This window comes from Mirounga angustirostris, unplaced genomic scaffold, assembly GCF_029215605.1.
Source record: "Mirounga angustirostris isolate CCGP_5_RB_7025 unplaced genomic scaffold, mMirAng1.0.hap1 SCAF_4, whole genome shotgun sequence".
Classification (NCBI taxonomy): domain Eukaryota; kingdom Metazoa; phylum Chordata; class Mammalia; order Carnivora; family Phocidae; genus Mirounga; species Mirounga angustirostris.
Window position 1 is genome coordinate 168665584 of NW_026991712.1, and position 21830 is coordinate 168687413.

At 51.9% G+C, this 21830-nt stretch overlaps 1 protein-coding gene across 1 annotated transcript in view; it reads right to left on the reverse strand.

Moving 5' to 3' along the window:
• OPRD1 (opioid receptor delta 1) overlaps positions 1 to 20655 on the reverse strand; it is a 38521-nt gene extending 17866 nt beyond the window's left edge. The window contains exon 1 of the mRNA XM_045898273.3: positions 20429 to 20655. Coding sequence (XP_045754229.1) covers positions 20429 to 20655 — 227 coding nt within the window. The remainder of the gene's footprint in view (positions 1 to 20428) is intronic.
• Between the last annotated feature and the right edge of the window lie 1175 nt (positions 20656 to 21830).

Consider the following 21830-nt stretch of genomic DNA (forward strand, 5'->3'; position numbering starts at 1 on the left):
CAGTATGGCGATTCCTCAAAAAACTGAAAACAGAATGCCATATGGTCCAACAATTCCACTTCTGAGTACATACCCAAAAGCATGAAGAGCAGGGTCTCAAAGAGGTATCTGTATACATTCAAACAAGCACTTTTCATAATAGCCAAAAGGTGGAAGCAACCCAAGTGTCTACTTACAAATGAATGGATAAACCAGATGTGGTCTATACATACAAAAGAACATTATTCAGCCTTAAAAAGGAAGGAAATTCTGACACACGCTATGACATGCATGAGCCTTGAGGACACTGAACCAAGTGAAGTAAGCCAGTGACAAAAGGCGAAAAACCTCTATGATTCCACCAATAATGAGGTACTTAGAGTAGTCCAATTCACAGAGGCAGAAAGTAGAATGGGGATTATCAGGAGCTGGAGGAAGACAGAATGGGGAATTATTATTTAATGGGGACAGAGTTTCAGTTGGGGAAGATGAAGAAAGTTCTAGAGATGGGTGGTGGTGATGGCTGCATAACAGTGTGAATGTGCTTCATGTACTTAAAAATGGTGAAAATGGTAAATTTTATGTTATGTGTATTTTACCACAATAAAAAAAAAGGACGTGACTAACGTGCCATCACTGTGTGTTCCCTAAGTTGAAGAGTGTGGTGCAGGAATCCTTTAGAGCCCTTCAGATCTTGGCTCCACAACATACAGGACTGTGTGATCTTGGGTAAATCACTTCACCTCTCTGAATCTGTTTCCTCGTTGGCAATTTCAGTGTAATTGGCTTTTTAGGAGCAACATATGTGAAAGTATCTAGCTTACTGGCCAGCATATAGACAAGAACAGGCAGCCCTTTTGGGTTTTTTCCCCTGATATCGGTCTGCTTTTTTCTCATAGGGTTCCCATTGGATCCAACCCTAAGGGTGAGGACAGTAAGCCTGGTGAACCTCTATTGACTCTGAGATGCCTTGGGAAATGCTTTGCTTTCTTCCTAAGTCGAAATCCTCCATTAGGTCATCTTGAATTATGCAGCTGCTAGGGAATGTGCTCCCAGCCACGTGTCTCAGTCCTTAGGGAGGCTTCTTTCAGAAGAAGCACCAAGTGGCCGACCATGTTCATGTCACAGCTTTACGCCCATCCCATCGTGTCGGACAAGCCCCACTGGCAGGGAAGATCATCCCCACCTCAGTCCGACGGAGACAGGGTGTGCTCTGTGTCTGAAGCACGTCAAGTCCACACGTGCTCCTGGGCCTCCGGAGAGCTGTGCTTCTCAGCTGACAAGTAAGCCCCTGGTAAGAATTTTCTTCCCCAAGCAAAGCCAGGCCCTTGGTTAGAGCGGCCGAGTGGCAGGTGCTCAGAAGGCTAAACTGTTCCCTCCTTCATGCAAGGTCTGCCTGGGACCGGTCTGACAGCTTTGGGTGGGTTGTTTGTGTTCTGTAAGCAATATTCTCTGAATATCTTTTCTTCCATGGGCCAGGCACTGTGCCAAAAACAGTGAATGCACGATTTTATTTCATCCCCACTGCAAGCCTGAGTGCTAACACTGCCCTCATCCCACAGAGGAGCTAAGGTAGATGGCGCACCCAAATTCACGCGGCTGGCAACACCAACTCAGATCTGGTCTCCAGAGCCCACGCCTCCCTGTCACCTGCACTAGCTCGCAAACCGTGGCTGTGCGGAGGGGCCCGGTCTGGATGCCAAGACCAAGTGGGGTAAACGTCTGGACGGGCGCTGGCTCCACAGTGTTCTTCTGTTCCTCACACCTTCCTCCACCCTGCTACAGCCCGGGGGAGTTGGAGACAATCTGCTCACAGTCCAGGTGGGGCTGGGGAGAGACAGACCTACAAACATCAGAAAAATGTCACAGGCACCGTGACGAGGCCTGAGGAAAAGAGGTGCATTCAGAACAAAACGTACACCTCTGGTCACAAGAGGTTGGCAACCGGTATTTATGGGCAACAACTCTGTGCCAGGTCTTTCCCAGGCATGAGTTCACGTACTCCTTATATCTAAGACATGCCCAGCACAGGGACAACATGTTCCTTCATTTATTCCTCCCAGCACCTCCCAGGGCAGAGAGAATTTATGATTCCCCAGTAACAAGGAGCAGTAAAGGGACGTGCCCAAGGCTGTGGAGTCGGAAAGAGGCTGAGTGGAGATTCAAACAGAGTGCTTTTCCCCAGAACCCCAGCTCCTTCCCCCTGACTTCCGTTTCAAACTTCTCCCCTGTGCACCCCTCACAGACTCTCTTTGACAGTTAAAATATAAGCTCCCCAATGGGGGCGCCTGGGTGGCTCAGTTGGTTGGGCGACTGTCTTCGGCTCAGGTCGTGATCCTGGAGTCCCGGGATCGAGTCCCGCATCGGGCTCTCTGCTCGGCGGGGGACCTGCTTCTCCCTCTGACCCTCCCCCATCTCGTGCTCTCTCTCTGTGTCTCATTCTCTCTCTCAAATAAATAAATAAAATCTTAAAAAAAAAAAATAAGCTCCCCAAAGGCCTGGCCTTTGTCTTGCTGCCCACTAGGCACCTAGAACCTACAGCAGTCCCTGGCACAAATAATAACGTGTTCAACACACATTTGGGAAATGAGTAAGTGTCCCATGTGTCTTCCACACAAGACTGGGACATGCTTCGGGGAGGAACCGTGTCCCCTCCATGCTGTATCCCAGGATCAGCCCAAGGCCAGGTCAGAGGGGACACGGTTTACTGGAGGACGCCCAGTGGGACAGAGGAGTCCAGGTGCCTGAGCCTTTAAAGTAACCAGCCACAGGGCGCCTGGGTGGCTCAGTTGGTTGGGCGACTGCCTTCAGCTCAGGTCATGATCCTGGAGTCCCTGGATCGAGTCCCGCATCGGGCTCCCTGCTTGGCAGGGAGTCTGCTTCGTCCTCTGACCCTATCCCCTCTCATGTGTTCTCTCTCTCATTCTCTCTCTCTCAAATACATAAATAAAATCTTAAAAAATAATAATAATAATAAAGTAACCAGCCACAGACTGAAGAGCTCAGACTAGGACAATTCTTCCTCCCCACTCCCCTCCTCCCTTCCATCCTCAATTCAGAACAACACAGGTCCCCTGAAGGACACCTGAGCCTGACCCTGCTCGCCCTGAATCCAAAGCAGCTCAGTTCTGCCGTGGCTGAAGGAAATGTCAAATCATTTATCCAGAGTAGCTCATTTGTTTCTAACTAAGCTGAGGGGCACGTTTTCCACTCAGACACCACAGCCCATGAGGATCAAAGTAGGGACAAGAGACCTGAAAACAAAACCAATAACAGCAGCAAGGTAAGAGCACCAACCCTCAGTCAGACTGATCTTGTGGCACCTCAGGGACAAATCGAACAAAATGGCTTCAGGGTCAATCAAAACTCATTTGGTTCCAAACAGCATGAATTGCTGGCGTATTTCGAATTAACTTGGTTCCAAACCCTTTTTGAGATCTCAAAAATAATAGCTGCTCACTATGAAATGTTCAAACAACATAGAATCATTTAATAAAGAAAATTTAAAACCACTATTAATATTCCAGACCACTGTTACAGATAACATACAAACACTCACACCCTGTTTTATATAAATGGGATCTTACTTTAATACTGTTATATAACCTGTTTCTTTCTCTCAAAACTATGCTGTGACCATCTCTCTATGTCCATAGATACAAATTAATATAATTTTTGGTGACTGCCTGTGATTCTAATCCAGAGGTCAACAGGCTTTTTCTGTAAAGGGCCAGAGGGTAAATATTTTAGGCTTTCAGGCCACAGAGGATCTCTGTTGCACATTCTTGTTTTCTCTTTTACAACCCTTTCAAAGTACAAAAACTATTTATAGCTCAAAGACCACACAACAACAGACTGCAGGCCAGATCTAGTCTCACTTGTGGACACTGAAGCTCCTGCATGAAATTACTTAACAAATCCCCTATTGAAAGATATGTAGGTTGTTTCCACTTTTTCGCTATTATAAATAACACTGTGATAAACACCTTTGTGCCCACAGATATCTGTTGATCTCCTGGGGAAAAATTCCTGGAATCTCAGAGCTAGAGTGCAACTTCACAGTGAGGGCATTCCCTCTAAGGCCCTCCAAACAAATGGCTACTTGAGTATGTCCAGAGACGGGGGACTCACCACCGGCAGGCACAATCCACCCTGTTATTGGGAGCACATGCAGAGTAAGGAAGTTCTCTCTCTTTTTTCGAGCCAAGGGCTGCCTCTTTCTCAGCTGGCACAATTTTCCCTGGTTCTGTTTACGGAATCACAGTCTAAAACTAACCCTTCTGCCTTCCACATGTTGGAAAATGGCAGGGGTTAAAGTCCACGCATGCCTCATCCAGCTGTGCTGAGACCAGAGTGAATACAAGGAAGTGTTCAGTGCACTTTAGCCATCATGGCTGCTTGGGTTAGCTGCCTGCTCAGCACCATGTGGCCATTCCTCGGCGCCCTCATCTTGGGTTGTTCTGGCACACTCCTGAGTGTGATCATCTGAGGACAGAGGATACCACCGTCTTGGGTTAATGGAGGGCCAAAGATGATGCAGGTCAACTATGTGGTAGGCACACAGAAAGTGCTAGGCCTTCTCCCATCTCCCCAGGCAAATAAGAGAGGCCAACGCCATCTTCTGTGGGAGCTAGAACCTCAAATCCTTTCATGTGGACATATGCCCCAGCCAGCAGGGCCGGCCCCTGTGGACAGGTGTCCAGGTTTGTGCCCCATGGCTGGCCCCATCTGCCCACATCCAGATGCGCTCTTCAGTGTTTCCAAGCTCACCGCTCACTGCCAGTGCAAATACCAGATTAAACTGCACCCCCCTGTCACACAAGTCCCCAAGCTGGCCTCCTCAGCTCACAACTGTGTTCATCTTCTCCTTCTAAACTGCTCCAGAAATTCCCTGCCCCCTGCACATCTACACTGCGGGCCAGGGATTTGGCAGATACCATCACCACCAAGTCTTTAATAACCGTGGTGGGTTGGATGGTGGCCCTGAGAAGGACAAGTCCACGTCCCAACCCCTAGTGCCTGTATGTACTGACTTTACTTGGAAAAAGGGTCTTTGCAGATGTGTTTAAGTTAAGGATTTTAAGATGAGACCATCCTGGATTGTCTGGGTGGGCTCTAACACCAGGGACAGGGGTCCTTGTAAAAGACACACAGGCAGAGGAGGAGACAAGGAGCCGACCAGGTGAAGACAGAGGCACAGACTGGAGGGGCGCAGCTATGCGGAGCTGCCAGAAGCTGGAGGAGTCAAGGACGGCCTCTGCCCACGCACCTGCAGAGGGAGCATGGCCCTGCAGACACTCTGTGGACTTCTGGCCTCCAGAATTGTGACAGAATACATCTCTGTGACATTAAGTTCACACTAATGTGTTAGGGCAGCCCTAGGAAACTAGCACAGTAAAGGTGCAGCCCAGACAGAGGCATGGCCTTTGGCACCAGATACACCCAGATTTAAGCCCCAGCCCTGTCTCTAACCAACTGTACAAACTTGGGCAAGTTCTAACTTCTCCCAAGCCTCAGTCTGCTCCTCTGTGAACTGGGTATAAAGATCCTACCACATGATGGTGTGGCGAGAACAAAATGAACTCCTGCCTATGATGTCCCTAGCACGCTGCTCATATCAGAGTGGCTTCTCTTGTCCAGAGGAGGAAAAAGGGCCCAGAATGACACCTGCTTCAGCCATCCTGGCAGTCCCTGGCTCCATCCTGACTCCTGTGCTGGCCTTTGGTAACCTGCCACCATTGCGGTGGGACCCAGAGCCCTGTGCTGGAACCTGAGCACTGGAAGAAGCTCTGATCTGTAACACTGAGTTCCAACATCCTCTCCCACTTTACAGATTGGGAAACTGAGGCCCGGACAGGGAAGGACAGCTGCACGAGGTGACATCAGGTGTCAGTTCCCTGACTCCTGAGAGGCCAAGTTCTTTCTTCTCTACCAAGCTGTCCTTCTTTTATTTATTTATTTATTTACTGACAGAGACACAGTGACAGAGGGAACACAAGCAGGGGGAGTGGGAGATGGAGAAGCAGGCTTCCCGCCAAGCAGGGAGCCCTATGCGGGGCTCGATCCCAGGATGCTGGGATCATGACCCGAGCTGAAGGCAGATGCTTAGCGACTGAGCCACCCAGGCACCCCCAAGCTGTCCTCCTAGGAACTAAAAATCTCAGATGAGGGCTCAAGGCGGTTGAGGCCAAAGGGAATGGGGCAGGCTCCTGTCCAAGGCTTCAGAATTCCTGATGAGGGCCTGGGCTCTTAGTAGATGCCTACATTCTAGGTCCCTGCATCCAGCAATTAACCAATGTAGGGTAGGTCCACGGATAGAGCCGTCCCCGTCGCCGTCATCATCTTCACTATCTCTATCTCGGCAGCTATGCTGACTCAGTGCTTACCCAGGCCTGACGTCCTCTACTGAATTCTACCGTGGCGTTCACATAGATTAGCTCACATTCATATAGATTAACTCCAATGACCCTACAAAATCGCTACTATTATTATCGTCCTTATACAGAAGAGGGAAGTGAGACTTGGGGAGTGTACTGGGTTGAATAGGTGCCCCCAAAATTCATATCGACCTGGAACCTCTGATGTGACCTTTTCTGGAAATAAGGTCTTTGCCGACATAATTAAGATGAGGTCATACTAGATCAGGGTGGGCCCTAACTCCATGATGACTCATGTCCCTATAAGAGGAAATGCAGAGACACACACAGAGGGAACATGGCCATGGGAAGACAGGGGCGACAATTGGAGAGATGCATTTGCAAGCCCGAGGGACACTAGGGTCTGCTGGCACCCACCAGAAGCGAGGCGAGGAAGGAGTGTTCCCGAGAGCCTTCGCAGGGAGCCTGCCATGCTTGATTTCACACTTCTGGCCTCCTGAACTGTGAAGGATACATTTCTGTTGTTGTAAGCCACCCAGTTCATGGTCATTTGGACGGCAGCCCTAAGACACGAATACAGAGGGGCGAAGCATCTTGCCAGCCGTGGCCTCAAACACAGAAGCGATCTAGGTCTGTTCAAATCGCTCCACTCCCCAATTCTCCCAACAAAAGGACCTTCTCTTCCATCAGGAATACAGAATGTGAGCACTGAAAGGAAAGGTGGTGGGTGAGAGTGTTTACCGAGCACTTACTCTGTTACACTTACACTTACACTTAGCTGTGTGGCTAACTGAGCACCACGAGTGTGTCTGTATCCCACCGGGTCTGCACGGGACGTGAGCTTTCGCCTCATTCTACAGGTGAGGAATCCCAGGCTCAGAGGGCAGAAGTAAGTCACCAAAAGTCCCACGGCTAGGAGTGGCGGGGCTGGGCCTTGGGTCCCTCGGACTCCAGAACCTAACCTCTACCCCGTCTTCTTCTCCCTGTGCATCAACTCAATCCCTTTGTTTCACAAAGGAGGAGGACAGGGCATTGCAAGAGCGGTGATCACAGAGGCTCTGCCCACAGTGGGGAACAAACAGCTTAAACAAAGCATCTGCCCGCCAGCCAGCCAAGGTCCCTCTATTTGTACACAAAGGGTGGTTGCTCTTCCCACTGGCAAAACAAGCCCGCTGGGCAGCAAGGGCTGCAAGCTGTCCCTGCCCACCATTTAACAGGAGTGGCAAGTCGCCAGAAATTAATTAGCTGTCTCAGTTTTGGCACAGCCTGAGGAAGGAAAGTGGTTAATTATAACAAGGCATGTCACAGGAGAAGTTTAAAGGCTGGAACATGGAAATAAAGGGCCCTGAGTTGAACATGAGTGGGGGCCGGGGTGGCCAGGTCACGCTCAGCAATAAACAGGGCAGAGACCTGTGCCGTTCAGCTCAAGAACCACAACCCGCACGTGGAAGCCAGCAAGAAGCTCTTCTCCATCACCCTGGCTCTGCTTCTGGCTTAAGGGTGGCTGGGCCAGGGAATGGGGCAGCCAGACACAACAGAGGCCCCAAGAAAGCAGAGTTCCTTAAGTGTAGCATGTCAGCCCATGGTCTCTGGAAATAGGACATGCCCCTCCTACAAACACCTACTGACCTGCTGTCTGAATGTCAGACCCAAGGCTGGGGCTCCAGCTGTGAGCGAAGGCTACCCCCCCCCCCACACACACACCTGCTCCTCTGAAGAGAGAGGGAGAGATGAGCAACCAAGTGCTTGAAAAACTATGTGTGAATGGGGAACACAGAGGACACTGTGGCAACACAGAGGAGGGGGGAGTCTCTTGGCCCGGGGGCATTAGAGAAGGCTCCCCGAAGCCGAGAAGCAAAGCGTTACTCTAGAGAGAAGAGAGGCCTGAGGTTCCCGCACATCTTCCCCTTTGTCTTGTGGTTGGAGGATTTTTATCATAGATCCCAAGTACTCCACAGAGAGAACCTCATTAACGAAGTGTCAACTAGATATTTAGGAAATAGTGATGTTTCCTTCAGGTCAGGGATGAAGCTAGGAAATAGTATAGAAGATGAATGGGACACAGATCCCACCCTCCAGGAGCGACCAGTTGGAAAGGGAAGGCAAACACTGGAATGAGCCATTACGTTACAACTAGAAAACACGGATTCATGACCATCTACTTGTGTGTAGCTCCCCTCATTCTATGTGAGGCAGGGACAAAGACACTTGATTTACAGCGTTGCATTTCATTCTCACAACAAATGACTGTGGTAAGTAAGCATCATCACCACATTTGGCAGATGAGAGGACTGAGGCTCAGAAAGGCAGAGAAACTTGCCCAAGGTCACACAGCCTATAAGCTCTAGTACCAGGACTCAAGCCTGGCTCTGTCTGATTCTGTGATGATTAGTTTTATGCGTCAACCTGGCTGGGCTCCAATATCCAGTTATTTAATCAAACACCAATCAATCTAGTTGTTGCTGTGAAGGTATTTTGTAGATGTGGTTAATATATGCCATCAGTTGACTTTAAGGAAGTTATCCTTCGTAATGAGGCTCAACCTTAAGAGCAAAACTGAGGGGAAGAAGAAATTCTGTCAGTTGACTGCAGCATCCGCTGTTGCCCGAGAGTTTCCAGCCGACCAGCCTCGCTAGACCCCACAACTGCATAAGCCAATGCCTTGAAATATATCCTTCTGGTTCTTTTTTTCTGGTAGGACCCTGTCTGATACAGACCTGAAAAGCCACGCTCTAGGCTAAGGTGGATGCCAGGGAGCCACACGCTCTCCGCACCAGAGAAGGGGCAAAGACCCAGCCCCCAGGGAAGCGTTGTAGAGATTGAGAGTTTCCAAGCAAGGTCCCCTGTAGGAAGCCTTATAATATTGCCAAAGTACATGCTCATTTTTGCCATAGTTGGATTTGATGGATTCTTGATAATTCGGAGTCCTTACCATCGCCAAGTAAATGTCCCACAATTCCATGTAAAAATACTGCATGCAAGTTTGTCATTCTTAGTGACCACAGTGTGGGTAATACGGGGACGATACAGTTTGCCTCACCTGTCCCCAGCCCCCAAGGGATACTCCTTGAGGACAATGGGCAAGGCCGGCCCCGTGCAGAGCACTTCACATCCATTCTCTCCTTTGACTCACATCCACCGTGGGAAGTGGATGCCTATGTACTCCCATTTTGCTCACAGAAGGAAACTGACCCACAGGGCAGAGGTGTTTGTCTAGGAGTACCGAGTGGACAGAACGAGGATCCAAAGTCAGATAGTCCAAAAAACCCAGGTTTCTCCCCTCTAGGCCTTTGGCCATGCTGGGCCTTACTTATCACATATCCCTCTGCCTGACACACAAGAGTTTCACTTTTGTTTTATTTATTAACAATTCATTATTTTAATACCTTTACAACTCAGTCTACCCTGCTCCACAGCCTCTCCTGATCCCGGCTGCTATAAAAAAGTCATTTTTCACAGTTGGAATCAGAGGGTGTCATGAATTCCACTTTCTCAGCCACTGCTTCACAATCTCTTGGCACACACAGGCTCTGGGAGTCAGGGAGCCTTGGTTCATGGGCTGACTGGTCCCGGGCAAGTGAATTAGCTTCTCTGAGCCTCAGTGTCCTCATCTGTCAAATGGAGAGAAATGTGCTACCAGCCTCAGAGCGTCGGGAGAATTAAATGAGATAATACATGGAAGGCCCTTGGCACAGAGCTGACCACCCTGTCAGCACTCGAGAAAGGTCAGCAGCACTATTTTTGGTGTGAAGTCCTGTGGAGTCAATATGCCATGCTTTGCTGGGATGACAGGGCCTGAGCAGGTGAAGGAAGTGTCTTAGGGCTACCCGCCCCTCCCAGAGAACAGCCCTCTGGCCACAGGCTGGGCTCCACTTCCCTGCCCCACCGCTCCCCAAGGAGGAACGGAAAATCACTAGATGGGGGGCCCTTCCTAGCACTTCAGGAGCATGAGTTTTTGTAACCGAGGGAAACAGTTTATCTCCATCTGTCCTGCAGGGGCATCTGGGCTGGCCTGGAGAAGCAGTTTTTCTCCCTTGGCTTAATCTTGTCCCAGGTTCCCGAGCGCTGGGAAACCAGCCAGAAAGCATCATTATCACCAACAACTTCCTGTTCTGGGCCAGGCCCTGAGCTAGGGCCATACATCTCCCTTCACCTTCACCTTCACCTTCACCTTCACCTTCACCATTCCCTCTGCCTAAAACACTTCCTCTCAGAGGCAGTCCTCTGCTTGTCTCCTCGTCCCCGACGTCACCATATATAACTGCACTCTCTCTCATGGTCAACTGTAACCTTGGCCTTACATCTACTCGTTTACTATCTATCTTTTCCCCCACTAGAATGTTGGCTTCATGAGGGCAGGGACTGTGTCTTGATCACTGTTACATGCCTAGCCCCCAGAACCATGGCTGGTATTAGGAGGGGCTGCGGAATGTATGTTTGCCACAACCCTGTGAGGTAGGTGATTTTCTATCATCCCCATTTTACAGGTGAGATGAGTCCAAGGCTGGAGGCCAGCGAGAGGCCGACCTGGGTTTGAACCCCCATCTCTCTGCAATGTTCAGGGTTCAAATCCCTGGCTCTGCCCCGGGAATCTTGGACTTCTCTGGGTCTGTGAGACATCAGTGGCCCCCAGGCCGGGTTACCCTGTAGAGGAACCCACTCGCCATGCTCCTGGGTATGACTATTTCTAGCTACCCTTTGGCTCTCACTTAGCCCAGGTAATCCAAAGAGTGGAAAGAGAGGCAAGGGGGGACAAGGGGTTAGGAAAGGCAAGTTCCAATCCTGCCCTGGCCACTAACTCAAGAGACACTGAACCTCTCCATGCCTCGGTTCCCTCATTTTTCAATCAGAGGGGCTGAACTTGACATACAGGTGGCAAAAGACAGGGCAATGGCTAAGAGGGTGGGCTCTGAGATCAGAGTGACCTGATTTCAATCTGACTCCGGGACTTGGAGTATGTAACAGGACTTCTCTGTGCCTCAAGGCTCCTCACCCATAAAAGAGGGCAACAAACTCACCTCATATGGGTCTGTGAGGATGAAATGGGGTAATATCTATATCTCTCTAAGCAGACTGCCTGGCCCAAAATGAGTGTTTAGTAAAGAGAATCTTCATCCACGATTCACAGCCCTATGCCTTGGTGAAAAGGTCACCTCGGCAGGGGAGAAGAGTGAGGCCATTTCCGCCTCTCCCTGTGTTGTGTTCACTGGATGGGGCTTTTTGACCTCACAGGACTTTGAAGTTTGAGTTCTTTCAATTAATCAAGACTCAGAAAGCTACAGAAGACAAGATTCTTCCCGTACACACCCACCCTGGCCAGAGACAAAGCTGTTGATTTCTGCAGCTGCTCTGGGAGCTATAAATCAAAAGAACCCAACCCAGACACCCCACCCCACCCCATTTCCCCCAGCTGGTAATAGGGCCACTGCAGCCTGCATGATGGTAAATTGCTAATTTAAGCCAGGCTTTCTGCTCAAGCCCACGATTATCCCTCTTCCTGTGCATGTTATGATGTTCTGGGTAGCCAATTGGATTTAGAGGTCCCAGGACTCGGAGGTTAATGAAATCATGCCTTGCCCTTTGCATAGCCTCCAGACAGGCATCATCTGCCAGGAAGGGGAAAAGGGGAATCTGAGATCACAGCATCTCTGAATCTCAGTGGTGGGGAGGGGAACCTACAATCATGTTTATCTTTTCTCCACCCAAATCTCCAGTGCTGTGCCTCCACCCAGTGGTTTTCCAGTGTCCTCTTGCATACCTTCAGAGATGGGAAGCTCCCTACATTACACAGCAGCCCATACCTATTTGGAGAGTTTTCTAAAGATTTATTTATTTATTTTAGAGAGACAGAGAGATAGCATGTGTGGGAGCACGAGTAGGGGGGAGGGCAAAAGGAGAGGGAGAGAGAAATTTAAGCAGACTCCATGCTGAGCACGGAGCCCAACACGGGGCCTGACCTCACAACTCTGAGATCATGACCTGAACTGAAACCAGGAGTCAGATGTCCAACCAACTGTACCACCCAGGTGCCCCTGGAGAGCTTTGACTGTTAGAAATTTCCTTGTATTGGGCACCTGGGTGGCTCAGATGGTTAAGCGTCTGCCTTCGGCTCAGGTCATGATCTCAGGGTCCTGGGATCGAGTCCCACATCGGGCTCCCTGCTCCTTGGGAGCCTGCTTCTTCCTCTGCCTTTCTCTCTCGCTCTGTCTCTCATGAATTAAAAAAAAAAAAAAAAAATCTTAAAAAAAAAAAAGAAAAGAAATTTCCTTGTATAAATAATAAGAGATGTACACAAATATACGTGTTCAAGAATGTCCACAGATGAATTGTTTAGATTGGCATAATATTGAAAATAACATAAGTCCCCCCCAATAGAACACATTCATACAATGCAGCCATCAAAAAATCATGTTTTTAAAGAATGTTTGATAACATGACAACACACTCATGATATAATGTCAGGTGAAAAGCAGCTTACAAAGTATTATATATAACATGATCACTATTCCAATACTGTGATCCTGATATGATTAAGACACACACACACACAGAGGCAAAAAGAGAGAGAGAGATGAGAAGGAAATACACCAAAATGACAAAGCTTTTTCTCTTTGTAGTGAGATTATGGGTAATGTATGTCTCTAGTTAAACTTCTCCATATTTTCTGAAATAACTGTGTTATCTTTACAGCAAAAGAAAATTTTTAATATTGAGCTGATAAAACTTCCTTATACATCTACCCAATAATTCCAGTTCCTCTGGGGCTCAATAAATACTGATCGATGGGGCGCCTGGGTGGCTCAGTCGTTAAGTGTCTGCCTTCAGCTCAGGTCATGATCCCAGGATCCTAGAATTGAGCCCTGTGTGGTGTTGGGCTCCCTGTTCAGCAGGGAGTCTGCTTGTCCCTCTCCTTCTGCTCCCCCACCGCCCCACTGGCCCCCAACTCATGCTCTCTCAAATCAATAAATAAAATCTTTAAAAAAATAAAAATAAATGCTAATCGAAAGAATGAGAAACAAGCCTTTGAAACAAACATGATGGAAAACGTTTACTGAGGGGCGCCTGGGTGGCTTAGTCGGTTAAGCATCTGCCTTCAGCTCAGGTCATGATCCCGAAGTCCTGGCATCAAGTCCTGCATTGGGCTCCCTGCTCGGCAGGAAGTCTGCTTCTCCCTCTATCCCTTCCCCCTGCTTGTTGTCATTCTCTCTCTGTCAAATAAATAAATAAAATCTTTAAAAAAAAAAATGTTCACTGAAAACTTGCCAAATGCCTGCTTCTGTGCTGAAGTCCTTCACATCATGCCTCATAAACTTCTCAAAACCACCCTATGGAGCTCTAATGCTACTCCCATTTCACAGATGAGAAAACTGAGGCTCAGAGAGGTTGTGAATGGCTGAGGTGCGCTCTCTCAGTAAACGGCACAGGTGGGCCCTGATCCCAGGTCAGTCTGGCTCTGACATCTGGGCTGTCAACTGCTGTCAGCCATGCAGAGGCCTCGGAGGTCTGCAGACTGCAATCTGCCCGCTCGCCCCTTCCTCTAACTAGATGTCACTAGCTCTCGCTCCACATGTCTCGTGGACAACAGTGGCAGAGTGGACACGGAGTGGGTTTGGAGTCAGAAAGATCTGAGTTTGCACCTTTTGGACCGTGGGAGGCGGCTGCTCCCTCTGAGCCTTCCCACCCTCATCTATCCATAAGAGTCCACAGCCACCATTGCGGGGCCGTCGTGAGGGATGGAGAAGCGGCAGCGCAGGAGAGGCTGCCTGGTGCCCTTGGTGACTCTGGGCTCACCCCAGTGCATCTGTGAGTCACACACACTCCCCAGGGAATGAACCCAAGAACTGGAAAGCAGCAGGCGGTGGGCAAGGCCAGGAGGTACTGCGGGGACACCAGTTGGGGCTGCTTGCTCTCCCTGCTCAGCCTCGGTGGTGGGGCGGGTCATGTGGCCCAGCCTCCTGCCTTCTGGAAGGTCGCACAGCACTCCACTGTATGTATGTATTTATTTATTTTAAAAAGGACATTGGGTTTTCTTTGTTTTTAGAGAAGGAAGGGGAGAGGGGCAGAGGGAGAGGGAGGCAGAGAGAACCCTAAGCAGGCTCCACGCCCAGCACGGAGCCCAACATGGGGCTCGATCTCATGACCCTGAGATCCTGACCTGAGCTAACATCAAGAGTCGGACGCTTAACCGACTGAGCCACCCAGGTGCCCCAGCACTCCATTTTAGAAAGGGGACAAGTGAGGCCAGGGTTTCACTGACGCATCCAAAGTGGCACAGCTCTCTTCCATTGCCCTAAGCCAGCCTCTTGGGTTTCCCCGCATTGAGGCGCTCCCCCTCTGTTCCACCCCATGCCCACCCACACTCAATTCATCCTCTTGAACACCATTCTGCACAGATCGCTCCGAGTCCTCTTCCCCATGGCCTGTGGCTCAAAGCTCCCTCATTTCCCGGTACAGTCACCTTAGCTCCCCGAGAGCCCGTCCGGCCTCAGCTCCCACTGCCCAGACCTGCAACTCCTGCCCCAGGGCAGCCTCTGGCCCCTGACACCACCGTGTCGGCCGGTCTCTGGGCCTCTCCTCCGTCCCCGGCCCCCCTCCCCGCCAGAGCAGTCCAGCCAAAGCTCAGCGCACAGCAGACGCTCCTGACAACCATACCAGGCCGAGGAGGACACCTACTTGCGAGGGCGGGTCCACCTTCCTAGCCACCCCGGCCCCTGGCACTCACTCAGCTCGGCCCCGGGGTGAAATTCCCCGCCCTCCGCAGCTCTCCGTGATCCTGGGAACCTCGCTTTGCTCTTGCTGTTCCCTCTGCCAGGAATGTTCTGCCCCTCTCCAAGTAGCCAACTGCTCCTGCCCCTTCACGAGGCAGCACAGGCAGGACCTCCTCTGGCTGGGTCAGGGGCTTGCCCTGGCCTCCCACAGCTCCAGGAAGCTGGAGGACCGGGAGGTGTGAGAAGCCAGGGGCCGTGTGGAAGCTTCAGCTGCGGGTCTGGGCCATGGGAGCTGAGGCTGGATGGGCTGGCAGGGGTCGGCATCAGCAAATGCTTGTTGAGTAAGTAGATGTGCAGACAGTTCAGGAAGCAGGCAAGGGGCAAAGATGGAAAACGTAAACAGTGAGGCCCCAGAGCCGAGCTGCCTGCCTGGAGCAGTTAATCACAGCACCTGGCATGCGCTGAGGGCCTACTGTGTGCTTGGTGCTGGGCCACAGCCTCTACACACATGAGCTCATCTGATCCTCTCCCAAATCTACCCGGATCACCCCAATTTTACAGATGTAGAAACGAGGCTCAGGCAGCGCAAGCTGTTTTCCCAAAGCCACACCGCTAGGACATGGTCGAGCTGAGATTAAGACCTCACTGGGTTCTCCCCTGGCCTGGGGGCCCTGGGTCCACGGACTCCAACCCAGGTAAGAGAGGGGAGGGAGACACAAGGCAAGGGGCTCATTCTGGGCCTCCAAAAAAACAAGGTGGGGACTCAGAGCTCCCAATCCTGCAAAGTTGACCCCTGAGCACCTGTCCCAGCAACCCCTGGCACCTCGGTAGTAGAGAAAGGGGACAGCCAGAACTCCTCATTCATCTGTCATGACCCTGCCCCAGCCCAGGCGCCCCGGCCCAACCTCCCTTCCCGGCTCTGTGCGGCAGGCACTCGGGATGGGAGGGGAAACATGCTGCTTTACCAATGTCGGCCTGTTGTCTTTAGGACAAAGATGTGTCTGAGTCAGGTACTATGATCCACACTTCATAAATGAAGAAACTGAGGTGCAGGGTGGCAGTCCAACTCACTAAAGATCTTAGGAGGTAGCAGAGCCACACTTGATCTAAGGAGAAGTCAGAAGAGACAGGGACCAAGGGAGAGACCAAGGGGCAGAAAAGCACGGGGCCTGAAATAGTCACGAAGAGGCAGCCTGAGGCTGGTTACATGCAGGGGACAGGGTGGGGGAGGGAGGGCTGGTCAGAGACACAGCAGGGTACGAGCCTGCTGAAACCAGGACCAGGGAGAGGTGCAGGCAGGGAGACAGGGCAGGCTAGGGAACAGACAGGAGGCCGTGTGGAAAAGCATCGACTCCATTCTCCTGCTGGGTTCTGGGACAGGCAAACGAGGAAGCCCTGGGCCATGCAGAGGGAAGATATGCAGGGTCACCTGTCAGAGATGGGGGTCTGCTAAGCCCTTCACACCCTGCCCTACCCAGTGGGCCACCAATGGGAACTCTGAGATGCCAACCCTGCTCAGGGCACTGCCCACCCAGAAAGAGGGGCTGTCGGGCTTCTGCTCTGAGGACCCACAGGGTCACCACACTGGCTGAACTCACACTGTGGGACTAAGGGGTGATGCTCTGCCTGGGGACCAGATGTCCCCAAAATCCTGCTCATACTTCACAGAAGCCTCGGGAACCATAGACTGTTTGCTAAAAAGCACAATTCCCAGAGGCCCCTCTTGGGCATCCAAAAGGATGAGTGGGCTTCTCAAGTGGGTCCGTGAAGGAGGGAGAGGGCCAGAATGTGGGGGAGGCAGGAATGGAGGGTGCTTCATGATGTGGGATTCTGAGGTTCTTTTTTCTCAGCCCCTCATCCAGGTCAGGCTCTTCCCTCAGCCTCTTAGTTAGCTACCCACCCCTCATCCTTCAGCTTCTCAGAGGTCTTCTCTGAACTCCCTGACTAGGTGAGACCCCACACACATTGTGGGCTCCCAAAGCCCCCACCTACTCTTCCATCGCCCTCAGCACAAACACAAGTTTGTTAAATGACTAGCTGATGTTTGTCAGTTCTCCCACCAGGAGGGCAGAGACAGTGTATTTTTTTCCTCACCATTGTATCTCAGCATCTAGCCCAGTGTATCCATAGAATTTTCTTGAATGAGTTAATTCTTTTCATTCCTTCACAGACAGCCAATCCCTTTTCTCAAAGCGGGCAAATGGCTCAGCTACAACACTGTTAATCCTCACCACAGGCCCGGACACACTGTTGCTATTCCCACTTTACAGGGGAAGAAATAAACCTCAGAGAGGTAAAGTCGCTACCCCAAACACACGGCAACAAAGTGGCTTTGAACTCAGGATTTAAACCTAGATACGTCTGGCTTCAGAGCCCCAGCTCTGCCACTACATACCACCCCGCTTGCACACCCCAAGGGTTTCTCTGGATCTTCCCTTGGAAACCTGCCCCTGCCCCCAACTGTCCGAGCTCAGGACTGACAGGCAGAATTCATTCCTTCAACCATTCATTCATTCAACCAATCAACTGACCCACCAAGTCCTGCATGGGGTGCCAGGAAACCAGATAGATCAGGGGCTTCTCTCCATCCTGGGCTCCCCTCTTTCCACTGCTCTTGGGACTTTGCCAGCAGAAGCAGAGCACCAAGCAGCTGCCCTATCCTTAGCCTCAGTGTCAGTGAGGAAGAATTCAATGCCAGCCCCATCATTACCCCTCCCCCCAGGACAGCAGCCTAAAATACTTGGGCCAAATAATGTGTAGGTTCACAATCCTTTTGTCTCCATTGTTCTCAGATGACCTAGGACATGAGGAAGGACAGAATTCTGCCCCCTCCTCCCATGCAATTCTTTGACTATCGCCTACCCCAGGCAGCTCTGGAAAAAGTTCTAGACTTGAAGTCACAAGACCAGGGTTTTAGTTCCAGGTCTGGAGCTAGCTGTGGGACCTTTGGAGAACAAGTCACCCTGCCTCTCTCTGAACCACAGATTCCATATCTGCAAAATGGAGGTGATCATATTGAGGATTCTAATGCCCATCCCACAGGCTTGTAGGTGAGGATTAAATCATTCAGACCCAAAGAGACAGTTATCACATACATGATTGGCCCGGGAAACGTCTTAGCAACACGGGAACCTCTGGGGGCCAGCTATGTTGCTTGCAAGATGTGTTTGATAATGGGATTTGGGGAAGGTTGGTTGGGAGCAGTTCCAGCAAGATGAGCCCAGAGCATTCCCCTAGTGGATCCTCAGAAGTGAGGGGCCTTCCCCTGGCTCACTGGGAGTGGGGGAGCTGTGCTCATCAGCCCAACAGCCAGAGTCCCCGGAGAAGAGGCTGGGAATGGGACTGAACACACTGACACAGCTCTCCCCACTCTTCAGCACCTAGAGCTCCCCAGAGAGGGTACGTGGGCAGAACCTGGAACTCTGAATCTTAGCTATCCTCAAGCCCACTTAGGACAAATGCCTCTTTCACCCTCCCTTCTTTAAACGGCACTAAATTCTAAGGGATCTGGAAAATTCCTCCTCTTCGTCACACAGACAGCTTCCATTTGCTGGGTCCAGGCACCAGGCCAGCTGCATTTTATATGTTTGTTCACTGACACTTCACAAAAACCCTGTTGAAGAAGGTTCTATTATTACCCCATTCTATAGATGAAGAAACTGAGGCTCAAAGAGTCAGTTATGTACCCAAGTCACAGAGCCAGTTCACGGCAGGGCTGGGATTCATACTTAGGTTGGCCCCACTCTGAAGCCTGAACTACCTTCAAAGACGAAGTGGGGAGAATCAGTGACAAAACACACAGCAAAGATCAATCCTGCCTGTGCTTGGGGGAATTTTCCCACTGTAGCTGGTAATGAGTCACTGAAAGCACAGGAAATTCTTGTGCCCTTCACTCTTCCTGGGGGAGCAAAGATGCCAAAGCCCCCTCAACACCCACACACCCATCCAATGCTCCAATGCATGACACTCTGTCCTGCAGAGATCCCAGACTCTGGAATTCAGACTCCCACCTGAGGTGACTGGGTCTCTATTCTTCAGACAGGGAAACTGAGACAGATGTAGCAGATGGTGGGACAGGGGGACTGGGGTGCCCACTGTGATGGGCATCAGTGACCGGGGGGAAGACCACAGTTCATATCTGAGTCCAACTTCCGAGTCCACAATCTCCCCTCTGCCCTGCTGGGTGGCACCACAGCCCAGAGAGGTTTGGGGCTGTGCCCTCGGTCAACCAGCATGGAAGACCCTTTTCCAAGTATCAGTAAATACAAGGGCATCTTTGTCGTTATATGGATAGGAGTTTCCTTTCGATCCTTCTTGCCCATGTCTGAGCTGGCAGAACTGGGTCAGGAGGCTGCTTCCAGGCAAGCTGATGATGTTTTAGATTCTCTGAGAAAGTCCCAGCACTCTACATAGATACCGAGAAGAGAATTCCGCTTCCTGAGATGAAAGCACAAACTCCACTCGCGCCCAAACAAACCAGTGCTGCCTCTAGCAGAAAGAAAAGCCTGTTCGAGAAGAGGAGAGAGTGAGACGAAGAGGAGAGAATGAGACGGGTCATTTGTGAGGGGCTGAGACTTCGCTGAATCACTTCCAGAGCTTGAGACCAGATGGCCACCGAGGAGGGAAGCAGATGACTGACTGGCTGGCCCACAGCCCTTGCCCGCTGTACCCAGGAGCCGTGGGCTCTCCCTCAGCAAACGCACACACAGGTGCACAAACCCAGGGCTCCAAAGCCACTCCGGGAGCTCTCCTCCCCCGCGGGTTGCAGGGACTTGACAAGAAACAACACAGTCATACAGTCACAGTCTCATACAGAGAGACTCACCCACTGACAGTGTGGGACAAGCACACGCCAACACAGGACCCCCAAGAGATGGTCATCAAATGGGACTTGGGAAATGTCCCCACAGCATGGTGCAGACACCCACGCGCTCTCCCGTCCCCCCAGCCGCACAGAGAGCCGGCTCCCCAGAAGCCCACTCCCAGGAAGTTTTTAGAGGTCCAAACACTCGATACATTTGTACTGTCACCAACACAAAACCACCCACTCGCAAACTGTAACAGACACACTGTCGCCAAACTATCCCACATAGCCTCATGCAGAAGAAAGGGGATGCGAACAAACGATCAAATGTCATTTAGTCACACACACACACACACACACACACTCTCTCTCTCTCTCTCTCTCTCTCTCTCTCCAGCGTTCTTCCCTCAATGAAAGTGGTCTCCTCGCTGGGCCCCAGGCTCCCCCTGCAGGAAGTGCGGAGGCGCGGGGAGCCCGGGGTCCGAGGTCAGGGTCCCTGGTCCGAGGTCCCCACTCTCACCCGGGGTGGGGAGCGGGGGGACAGGCCGCGGACGACTCACCGGACGATGCCGAACATGACGAGCACGTTGCCCAGCAGCCCCACGGCGCACACGGCCGAGTAGAGCGCGGTGATGGCGATAGCCAGGGCGAGGGACGAGGCGCTGCGGGCGGCCGGCGGCCCCGACGCATTGGCGCCCTCGCTGGGGAAGGCGCTGGGGAAGGCGTCCGAAGTGTTGGCGAGGAGCGGGGGCTGCAGCGCGGCGTCGGCGGAGGGGGCCGGCTCCATGGCGGCCGCGCGGCGGGCGCCGCGTCCCTCCCCGCCGTGCGCCCTGGGCGCAGAGACCCGGTGCGAGCGACGCGCGAGGGCCGGAGGCCGCGGCCCCGACGCCACGGGCTGCGGCGCCCCGGCCACCCGGCCGGCCCCGCGCCGCCCTCCGCGCCTGGCCGCCCGCCCCGCCTGCGCCCCCTCCAACCCCAGCGGCCGCCCGCTCTCCCGGCCCCGAGCGCTCTGAGCCCGAGCCGCTGCGGGCTCCTCGGACGCGCCCGCCGCGCGCACCACGTGGCCCAGAGGAGGCCGCCAGTCTGCGCCCGCGACCAGGGGCGGGCGCTGCACCACCGGCTTGGAGCTGGGCCGGGGAAGCTTCCCACTCCTCCCTAGGGATGCTCCGCGGGCTCGGGTGCACCCCGACCCCGGCCAGGGGTCACCTCCTCACCCTTTGCCGCTTTGGAGTCCGAAGGAACTGGATGTAAATTCTGCGTTTCGCCCCTACTCTAAGGAACAGAGTGACCTTGAGCAAGTCACTTAAGCTCTCTCAACCTCATTTTCCTCGGCTGTAAAACGGGGATCCTCGCACCTCCTCACTCTGAGTGTTGTTGTGGAGAGGAAGATGACCCGAGTAAAGAACTCAGCTCCGTGCCAGGCACACAGGTAGGTGCTCCATAAATAACATTATCAGCCCTGATTTTCCTGCACCCTATTCATTTGCTCAACAGATGTTTTGGGGTGCCGAATATAAGAGCCGGGTACTATTGGGGAATCCATCCATTAGTGAAAAAACCCAGATGCGGAGCCTACTTCCTGGGGTTTACAGCCCTGTGGCCAATCAATCCTAAGATCACACTACTGAAGACAAAGTGAAGGAAAGCAAGGCAAGGCATTCCTGTGGCGGGGCCAGGAAAACCCAGAGGTCAGCATGTGAAGTTTGGGGAGGAACTAATTTAGTGAAGAAACAAGTAAAGGGCATTGTAGACAAAGGAACCACATGTAGCAAAGACCTTGTGGTCAGAAAAACTAAAAGGAGGTCAGGAAGAGGACAAAGCAGGGAGCAAGTGTGGGGAGAATGGGACGATGTAGTAGGCAGGGTCTCAAAGACTATCTTAAGGATCACTGGGCTGCTGTAGGAGCACAGGAAAGGGGGGGGCACTTCCCTAACCTGACCAGCCCAGACCCAGAGCCATCCT